Below are 11,159 nucleotides of genomic sequence, written 5' to 3' on the forward strand. Positions count from 1 at the left end.
AGGGGGACTTACTTCCCATATGGGCACAAAGAGCTGGTCGCCACTAATAAACCCATATATTTGTTATTATGACTTGGTTAGTGTTAGATTTGGGGTTTAGCCTGTAGTGATAATAATGCAATTTCCTAATGGAAAAAAACAACCTGTGTGTGTGTGTTCAGGCATTCAATGAGGACGTTTAATCTATAATAACAAAGAAAGAAGGCTGCAGTCTGTTAGTTAATTCATTTTTTTCTCGGTCCTGGGGGCTTTTGTCTCTTTCTGTCTCTGAATATGCAGCCTGTTTGTATTCAGACCTCAACTGAGGTATATATCACATGTCTGACTGTCTCTCTTGCGGACAGCCCTGCCATGTTGTCAAAAAAAACACAAGTCTTCACACTGCCATACACATTTCCTTAACACGCAGACATAACACTGTCGGCTCACAGACATCTTCATTCGAAACATCTCTCTTTCAGCCTTTCTACCTCTCCCTGACTGACATTAAAATGCAAGAATAAATTAATTTCACTAATCTCCATATAGTTAATTAGGGCAAACCAAAGTTGGGCTGTCAAGAGGGTACATGCCTCAGTCCTTGGTGGTCAGATCAGTATTCAACACATGGTAAAATGGTAAATGGACTTGACTTATATAGCGCTTTTCTAGCCGATTTTCTCAGCCCCAAAGCGCTTTACATATCTTACCACATTCACCCATTCATACACACACTCACTCATAATAATAATGGATTGGATTTATATAGCTCTTTTCAAGGCACTCAAAGACGCTTTACAGGGTTCCAGGTTCCACTCGTGGTGGTAAACTACCATAGTAGCCACAGCTGCCCTGGGGCAGACTGACAGAAGTGTGGCTGCCATTCAGCGCCTACGGCCCCTCCGACCACCACCTCAAACATACAGCAGTCATACACAGTCACACGAGGCAAGGTGGGTGAAGTGTCTTGCCCAAGGACACAACAACCATGACACAGGTGGGAGAGCGGGGATCGAACCGCCAACCCTTGGATCATTGGCCGACCCGCTTAACCACCTGAGCCACGGTCGCCCCGTACATACACCGATGGCACATGAGCCTCCTGACATCTGTGTCAGAGGGTATGAGAGGAAACCACTGAAGTAGGCTATACAATACATCCTTGTCCAGTAGGCTTTTGCTCATTATTCATTATTTTTTATGATTGTTTAATATTGTTTTGTTTTGTTTTATAATGCCCCAAAATGGAAATTTAAAACAAAAATTTGGTGAAAAAGATCTAATAGGATGATGAAGTCAAGCAAGAACTTTGAAATTCAACATGTATAGCCTAATTGTTTTTGCTGGATTAGATGTAAACAACTTTACATTTTAAACAAACATGTGCACATTACAAAGAGCTTTATCGTTTTGTGAGTATACATTTTACTGGGTTTGCAAGCGACGACGTTTGCTTTAATAAAAAAATAAACAATAACACAACCTATGGAAATCTTGGAGTAGTCATAGACTCAGACTTGAATTTCAAAAAACACATTAAATCAATTACTAAGTCAGCCTACTACCACCTTAAAAATATATCAAGAATTAAAGGGCTACTGTTTCAGCAGGACTTAGAAAAACTTGTCCATGCATTTATTTTTAGTAGACTTGACTACTGTAATAGTGTCTTTGCAGGCCTTCCTAAAAAGTCAATCAGACAGCTTCAGCTAATTCAAAACGCTGCTGCTCGAGTCCTCACTAGGACCAAAAAAGTGGATCACATTACCCCAGTTCTTAGGTCTTTACACTGGCTTCCTGTCACTCTAAGAATTGATTTTAAAATATTGATGTTGGTCTATAAAGCCCTAAATGGTTTAGGCCCCAAATACATCGCTGACCTGCTGATCCCATATAAACCAGTCAGAGCTCTCAGATCATCTGACACTGGGCTACTGACAGTCCCCAGAGTAAGGACTAGACAGGGAGAGTCAGCCTTCAGTTTTAATGCACCAAAGCTCTGGAATAAACTTCCACGGGACTTGAGGTCCGCTTCAACACTCGGCTCTTTTAAATCAGGTCTGAAGACTTTACTGTTTCCGTTTTAACCTGTAATTTTAAATTTTTATTTATTTTTATTCTTTTTAAATTTTTAAATTATTTTATGTTTTATTTATATTCATGTTTCTCATTCGCTTTTTTTATGTATTTTTTTAATGTGTGCTCTATTCTTGATGTGTTTTTGTTTTTGCATCTGTAAAGCACCTTGAATGGCCTTGTGTCCGAAATGTGCTTTATAAATAAACTTGCCTTGGCTTGCCTTGCCTATGGTTGTGCGGTGCGGAACCTTTGGCACGAGCTTCACTGCTGCGGAGCTATTTTGAACATGTACCGGAAGTAGCCAGGGTGACATTAGGAACAGGACGAATTCGAAGGCATGGTTGTGCTTATGTCGTGAGACCCCATGTCCTTCTAGTTTAAGTGTAGACTTTTTTTATACATATATTTATTTGTACGCGTATGTAGTGGAGAGCGCAATGGCGGCGTGGAGCTGTCGCTTTCTTCTTCAGCGTGGAACTGGACTGTTTTCTCTCCGAGCAGCAGCTGAAAGGTAGCTAACGCTAACGGTCTAGTTGTGCTAACATAGCCTACCCTACCTGAAGTAAACTTGACAGCGTGAAGCTTTGCTAAACTTAGTCGCTGCGTGGAAATAGCGGTACCGTTATGCAGATCAATTCAGTGCTGTCATAAGGCCCGTGCCTGTTATTACCAAACGATTAATGATATCATTGTTTTCATTAAAGAAAACAGGAAAGCAAGGTAAATCTCTGCTGCTTTCTATTGAGGCACTGAGCTGTCCCTCTCAGCACTGTTACAAACGAGGGATGTACTTAAAGCCAAGGCAAACTGTGCCTCCAATGACACAGTGGCAAAGCAAATGTCAATGTAGGTGGTCAATATGCAGTGAATGTAAAAAAAATTACCCTGAAGTGTTGATCCTCAGAAACATTAAGGAGACAACAATGTTGATCATTGTTTAATTTGTGCAATGATTCACACATTTAAATCATTCGGCAAAAATGTCCTCAAATGTGAAAGTTGGCTGTTAGTTTCTGTTTGGTATTTCTGTAAACTGAAATTCTGATTGACATGTATCCCTAGTTATTCTCACATACATTGTATTGACCTAAATGTATAGACGAAGACCAGACAAAATGGTAAATAAAAAATAAAAAAATTAGTCTAACTCTTTCCTTGCAGTCCTGCCCATTTGGTGGCTTGTGTTAGGACGGTGAAAACCACCACGTGGTTCGATGAACACATCTCCGAAGACAACCAGGAGTACATGAGGAAGAGCGCGGCACAAGAATACAGAAGACAAACGGCTGAGAAGCTCAATCCGCTCAAAGATGAGCCCTGGCAGCAACACCAATGGACGGAAGGTAGGTGGCGTGATTAGGGATGATTATTATTAGTCCTCTTCCTATTGCCTCGCACTGCAACCGTTTTTTTATCTTTTATTTTCATTTTTAATATATCTGTTCCCCTCCCCAGGTAGTCGAAGAGCCGGGCTAGTAGCCGTTAAGTTGGGGATGGCTCCTATCTGGACGACAACAGGAGAAAGACATGTTGTCACCATGTTGCAGGTAACACAAACACACACACACACGCACACACACACACACACACACACACACACACACACACATACACACACACACACACACACACACACACAGACAGACAGACACAGAAGTTGCCTTTTCTGTCGAGACTCTAGCTTTGCATCATAACAGCAGCAGCAGATATTCTTCTGGAATGGTAATATGTGTTTGTGATTCGTAATCCATAATAACATGAGTAGCAGGTAAAAAAATATATATATATAAATTGGATTGTTCTGTGTATTGAACACATTATATTGAACACCTTTTTAAACCTTGAAATTGATGGTGTATTCGAGATGCCTCAGTGTGTAAACAGGAAGTATTTGATGTCCGGTTTATTTAGACCACCTTAAGTCCTGCCGTCTAATATGTTTTGTGTTCACGCTGCTCTTCATTGATAATGACACAGTGCAGTGGCTGGCATAACAAAGCCTTAGTTTCAATTCCACTAAAATGTCAACGTTAATAGTCGGGCAATTCTCAGACGTTCACCTCCACTTAATGTCAGCTTCAAGGCTACACCGAACCTCCTGTCCCCATCTGCTGTTGCACTTTAGCACATTTAGTCCTCTCGTTTTTCTTTCCCTCTCTTTTCACCTGCTGGAACTACAAAAGCATTTCAATGTACTCTCTCAAGGTCAAAGCACTCCGACCACTTTGGCATGACAGGGTTTATTTGAAGTGAAGCCGAAGGTGTGCGATGAATAAATACAGCAAACGGTTTTATTTAAAAAAAAAATGTAGCCTCTGTGTGGGATTCTTTCTCTTTCTTCTTTATTCGTTAATATTTTGCATTGTATAATTTTTGCTAAATATAGTGACTGGACCTGTATTAACTTGTTCTACACTGGGGGATTTCATCTAATTGCAAACATTTTTTGTTGTTGTTGTGGGCAGGACGAAATGAATGGCACATTGTTAATCTAAAGTCAAATTGTTGTTTCTTTGTCTTGTGTATTCAGGTGCAGGACTGCCATGTGATAAAGCACTTGTCGAAGGAGGAATATGATGGGCACACCGCCGCCCTCATTGTAGGAGGCAAAAACGTATCACCATTCCACGTAAGAAATAACTGCTGATGTCATTTGTCTTACAGCTGTGGAAATGGATGAGTTGATATTTTGTGATGTTTAAAAATGTCTGGTAACTTTGACCGTTTTGGTTAACTCTCACTGCCTTCTTACTGTTCGTAGAGTCGTCTTTTTGACGCATAGAATTATCTTCAGCAGAAACAAAAGTGAAGAAGTCCTAGCATTAGCCACCATGAGCTAATGGTCATACCACAACAAGTTTGTTGAAATTAGGAACAGTCCATTTTATTATTTCTGAAATTCATCTATTCATTTGTTAGAGGTAGACTGTTACCTAGTCCAGCTATGCATGAAAAATGGGAAGCATTATGGTTTTGGTAAGAAAGTATTAATGAGAAGTTATTGGGCAGCAGTATTTATAATCCACAGCTAAATCCGCAAAATTCTTATTAAAATACAAAAAAAAAATTAGACAATTGCCTAACATTCAACAGTTATTACATCCTAAACGGCCTAAAACTGATGACTTGAACTGTTACATTTGTATTGAATTGTAATGTTTCGAAAACATAAAATCTTATCATACCAGTCACCATGCTTTTAATAAACGCAGAGTAGCCACCTCTCATCAGCCAGTAACACATTTTTGCTCATTTTAGTCTCTGGCTACATTTTCTAATCAAACCGAAAAATCAAATCAGTGCGACACCTTTATGGAAACATAACTGCATTTTGACATTGCCCTGTAGCATTGAGCTCATATCAGATCTCCTAGGCGTAAGACCCTTTTATGAATACAGACCCTCAGTCAGGAAATTATACTTATCCAGGAGCCGTAGCCTCCCCCACTGAATACATTTCATCTCGGTTTGTCTAAATAAATGAGATTATAAAATGATGATGTGTTATACTGTATATAGAATAGATTCCATTGCAGCTGACAATGGCAGGCACAGACACACACGTACATTTCAAAAGTGTCTTCCAATGCTCGTAATAAACTCTCGACTGCCTCAGAATACACATCACCCTCTTGTATGCACACCGGGAAATGTTGTCCTTTTTGAATATGTTATCCATCTGTTTATGGTTAAAAAAAAATTTTTTTAAACAAGCAAACAGAAAGGGAAAGCATAAATCATATGTAATTCATTCAATGGGTGCTTGATGGGGCGGTGTCAGGCGGTCTCACTTATCGGATGTGAGGCTGTTTTGAATCCCTGTCACGAATTCTCCTCTCCAGTCAAAGCAGGAGTTTGTCAGAGTGTGAAGCTTGGCAGGCAGTCAGATATTCAGTCAACAGAGAGAGAGAGAGAGAGGGAGGGAGAGAGAGAGAGTGAGTTAGTAACTGGAGGGGCTGAGAAGAGAGCGAGCCGAGTGAAAGCAAATGTCAGAGACACTCGGTGTGTGTGTGTGTGTGTGTGTGTGTGTGTGTGTGTGTGTGTGTGTGTGTGTGTGTGTGTGTGTGTGTGTGTGTGTGTGTGTGTGTGTGTGTGTGTGTGTGTGTGTGTGTGTGTGTGTGTGTGTGTGTGTGTGTGTGTGTGTGTGTGTGTGTGTGTGTCTGGCTCCCGTACAGTCATCACAGGCCCACGGTAAATTTTTTCAAAATGCCAGAGTCTTAACTACTGCTCATGTTTGTTTTATCACTTCATTTTCCTCCGTCTCATCTTTATGTATATATTCTTTCTGATTGACAGAGGTCTGAAACGTCAATGGAACTGTTCAGGAATGCTGGAGTCCCCCCAAAACAGAAAGTGGCCACATTTAAAGTCTCCGACAACGCCATCATAAAGCCTGGTATATACGCAACATCTTTTAACTTAACACAGTCACAGTCAATCACAACACTGCCCACATATCATGGCTAGACTGAATCTATGTTGTGGTTGCCAGCAGGGCAAGATTTTAGACACATATTTTGTATGTCATCTTGTTTGTGTTGTGTTCAGGCACGCCTCTGTATGCGGCACATTTCCGTCCTGGCCAGTACGTGGACGTCACAGCCAAATCGTGAGTTCTACTCTCTGCCAGCTTTTCCTCCACGCTGGCGTTCTCTCCTTTCATTTCATCTTGCCTCCAATCATGTTTTTGACGATAGATTACTTATTGACTTTGCAACAAACTTGTAAACCTCTTATCTATATCATAATCCGCTGAGACAATTCACCATGAATGTAATCTAAACATTAAAACAAATGATCCTGTGTATTTGTGTGTAGCATCGGTAAGGGCTTTCAAGGCGTTATGAAGCGGTATGGGTTCAAAGGTCAGCCTGCCACCCACGGCTCAACCAAAACTCATCGCAGACCGGGAGCCTCTGGACCTGGAGGGGTAAGACGCAAACACACACACACACCCACACACACAGTGTGAGATTCTAATCCTGGCCAGACATGAACAGTTGGCTTCCCCATAATCCAGTTATGTGAGCATGTGTGTCATTCATCATCTGTGTCAAGGATCCAGCCAAAGTTTTCAAAGGGAAGAAGATGCCTGGCATGATGGGCAACATCTTCATCACAGCTCATGGACTGAAGGTACGAGCACATTCGCAAACACACACACACACACACACACACACACACACACACACACACACACACACACACACAAGGTCTTGAACTTGGTTTGTCCTTGACGGCAGTTTCAGTTTAATATTGTCTCCTTCCCTCTCTCTCACTTGCAGATATGGAGGGTCAATACCAAGTACAATGTGCTGTACGTTCACGGCTCTGTTCCCGGGCACAGGAACTGCTTACTAAAGGTAAAAAATAATCATACACACACGCTCCAAGTGAAGTCGAAGGTCAACCAAACCCCAGCATGCTTAGTGTTCTGACAAAGGCGCGTGACCTTGCACCTGTAAAAACGCCACCGCAACCGCAAGACAGTGTGATCTATCTCCATTGACACCGTGCTGGTTCAGCAGTGTCAATGGAGATCTGTGTGTTTTCTTACGTGAGTGTAGTGATGTTAGTAATATTCACAGCATCCATCTCCATACTCAGCATGTTGTGATCCGTGTGTGTGTGTGTGTGTGTGTGTGTGTGTGTGTGTGTGCTCGCGCATGGAAACACAGCCTATTATTTGTTTAGCTGCCAAGCGATAATGAATACAAATGTGCTTTGCATTTCACCCAGCTCAGCTCTCTTGCTTGCGCACACACACACGAACACATACACACCACACACACCAGATTATACGAGGGGCACATGTGCAGGTTAATAATGTTAGTACATTATTGTTTGTTTTTATTATTCTCTGCAGCCCTCGTGCCCCTGAGTAAACAAACAGCCACGTTTTATTGAATATAAATGAAGAATAGGGCTAGAGCTGCTGATCATTTTCATTATTGATTAATCCGTTGTTTGTCTGGCTCAGTAGTTTTAAAAGTGAGTTTCGGGTGCGCAGTGCCACCCTATGGAAAAATGTTGATTTGGCGACACCTGTGGTTACCATGGTAGCAGCAAGCAAGTGCGCTGTACAGCAGAACACTCCTGGAGCAGCTGGGTTTTCTCAGGAACACAACAGAGCAGCAGCTGGCCTATCTGTGTACAGTGCAGCCACGCAATCTCAGGATGTTCTTTAATAACAAGTCGGATCAAAAATATTTTGCGACCGTGATGAGGTTTCTTGCCTCTCGTGACAGACGGTAAACGGGGTCACGTTGCTGAGGAGGTGTTCAGCCTCTACTCCATGGCTCATTGTGGCTGTAAAATGCTAAATAAAATGCCTGTTTGTCTTTTGTTGTCTGTGCTAACCTCTGTGACAAAACATATCGCCTCTCTGCTTCATTGCGCCTGCTGCACAATTAAAGCCACCGCTTTGTTATGACAGTTGAACCGCTTTTAAAATGAAGCCGAGGCAGAAGGAGGATAAAGTAAATGAACAGTAAATCATTAAGGCTGTTTTGCTTCTGACATTAAAAAGAAAAAAATTGCATTCTGCTGATGACTATAGAGAATTTTTCGAAAAATACACGTTTTCCTGTGCCCAAGGTAACATTTTTCAAAGCGCTTGTGTGGGTGTCCTCACAGCTAGTCCTATAACTGTGTGTGTGTGTGTGTGTGTGTGTGTGTGTGTGTGTGTGTGTGTGTGTGTGTGTGTGTGTGTGTGTGTGTGTGTGTGTGTGTGTGTGTGTGTGTGTGTGTGTGTGTGTGTGTGTGTGTGTGTGTGTGTGTGTGTGTGTGTGTGTGTGTGTTTTAGGTTAGAGATACTGTGCTGCCAAACCGGAGCTCCACCCTGCTCGACCCTCCTTTCCCCACGTACTTCGCCGAAGAGGAAGGCGACCTGGATGAAGACCTGTACGCTGACAACTTGTTCGTTCACACAGAGCCATCATTAGCACTGACCTGAACACACACACACACACACACACACACACACACACACACACACACACACACACTTGTCACGTTTTCACTTAAATCCACAGCCTGTGTCTGGTTCCTGTAATAAAGAGTAATTCCTGTCATAAGCCCCTCCCTAGTTTTTTTTTTCTCTTTCTTTTTCTGACATACAACAGCACACAGCCTGCCCGTTTGTTCCAAACAGTTATTACAGTCCTTTTCCCCCTTGAAACCATGGTAACTGTAAGAGTGATGTCATTATGAAGGATTCCCAAGCAGAGGGAGAGTGAAGAAAGAAAGAAAAGGCAATAAAAACAAAACGAGACAGAGGCAGATATTGTTGAAAAAATGTGTAATATCTATGCAGGAGCGCAGGATGGGGGAGAGAGAAGTGGAGAGCTGGAAACAATGAGCTGCAGAAAGTACAGTGAAAGAGTGAGGAGAATGCAGACATCAGGGAAAGGGTATGTAGGGAGGGGGGAATGGGGTAGAAGGCATGGAAGCAAATACAAAGGAGTTGAAACAAGCAGGGTGGGAGAGATGAGTTGGCGAAGGTGTGGAGGGACAGAAAAAGGGAGGCTGACAAAGGTTGACATTTGTGCATAAGAGGATAAACGAGGACATTAATGATGCAGAGGGAACCACTGGGCGCTTAAGTCTGCATGTTTGTGTTCGGCAGTATTTAAATGAGAGAATCTCTTGGTGTGTGTGGGGGGGGGGGGCAGATCCCCATCCCCCCTTTTCCTGCACAGTGTGGACCCTCCTCGCCTTCTCTGGCAATTAATAAACAAATGAGAATCATGTCCTCCAAAGTGTCCCTCTCTTAAATGTATCCTCAGAGGCCTGCATGTGACTTTTTCTCTCTCTCTCCCTCTCTCTCTCTCTCTCTCTCTGTTGGATCTGTGCTCTACATCTGCAATGGGAAGAGACAAGGCTTTTGTTTCATTAAAAGGAGCGGCGATGGTGCAGTGATGATGCCTCACAGGATAGCCCGCAACAACTGTGGATCTGTGCTAATTAAAACAAACACACAACCGGGATACTCTAAACCAAATAGCATACAGCTGTCATTTAGACAAAAAAAAAACGGTGTATGGTGATGATTCACTTTGTGGGCAAACTACGTCCTGCTCCGTATCACATGCCACAGTGTGTGTAGGTCCATAAGGCAGCAAGCAGGTTCTTTGAAATGCTAATGATATTGTTTGAAAGTCAGGGACTGCACTGTACATCATCAGGCTCTTGTGGGGGTGGACAGGGAGAGGGGGACGTTGCTGCCTGTTAAAGCAACAGAACAGTCAGGAAATACAAGTTGTGTGTGTGTGGTAGAAGACCAGTATATTTGTCAGTTTTCAACATGGCAATCCATCTGATGAACTAATGACTGGATACAAGAAAGAAAAAAAGCCCCCAAGATTCAAGCACAGTCTATAGAATGTGATACTATATTTAGAGGAATCAATACAACGTGCTTTGATATCAACTGCTGGATTGGAGCCCAGTGGTTTACACTACTCCAGCGCTTTCAAACACTACTGCAGGGTCATAGGGCCAGACCATTTAAGCTGGCTGGCATTCAGATGAATGTCATTTCTAGACTGAAAGTACATAGCAGAGATGGACTTGGTAGCTAACTTTAAAATGGATTTTCTATTAACTTCTTGATATGACCCAACATTAACACAGTTTGACCAAGTCAGTCATTAAGTTGTTTTTATGTTGCCAGCACTGTCAATCAAACACAGAGTTGGTTAGATATACATAACTAAATTGACTAGCACTTGCTTTGACAAGACTTGAGAATGGACTTGGCCCCTGACCAACTGGAAAACAGCATGTTGGTGAGCAGCAGTGACAGCAAGAGACAACAACATGCCTGGGGCCAGTAGTCCATGCGGTGGCCCACATAAGTCACAACTCATTGGAAAACACACACAGGTTTGAAAATCTAGAAACTCAAGTGCCCATACACAGACACCCCAATCCTGTTCCATAAGTGATCGCTAAATGGATTTGAATTCTGCAATAAGGAAGCTGGCCAGGTGTCGACTAAAACACAAATGTTTTAGGGAAATTACCTTGAGTGTCTGATTAAAGGTCGGCCTGCGCGTCTGACCCCAGCTTGACTTGATGGATCTACTGCTCTACCTCTT

The 11,159-nt window shown here is 42.4% G+C and overlaps 1 protein-coding gene across 1 annotated transcript; it reads left to right on the forward strand.

The window, feature by feature from the left end:
* Positions 1 to 2,358: 2,358 nt before the first annotated feature.
* Positions 2,359 to 9,186, forward strand: mrpl3 (mitochondrial ribosomal protein L3). The gene is made up of 10 exons (XM_080045192.1): positions 2,359 to 2,569; positions 3,220 to 3,401; positions 3,514 to 3,605; positions 4,589 to 4,687; positions 6,355 to 6,454; positions 6,607 to 6,667; positions 6,877 to 6,988; positions 7,117 to 7,194; positions 7,344 to 7,421; positions 8,864 to 9,186. Exons 1-10 carry the CDS (start codon positions 2,496 to 2,498, stop codon positions 9,011 to 9,013), a joined length of 1,026 nt encoding a protein of 341 aa, XP_079901318.1. The 5' UTR covers positions 2,359 to 2,495; the 3' UTR covers positions 9,014 to 9,186.
* Positions 9,187 to 11,159: the final 1,973 nt, after the last annotated feature.

The sequence above is a fragment of the Ammodytes marinus genome (assembly GCF_949987685.1).
Source record: "Ammodytes marinus genome assembly, chromosome: 17".
NCBI classification, from domain to species: Eukaryota; Metazoa; Chordata; class Actinopteri; order Uranoscopiformes; family Ammodytidae; genus Ammodytes; species Ammodytes marinus.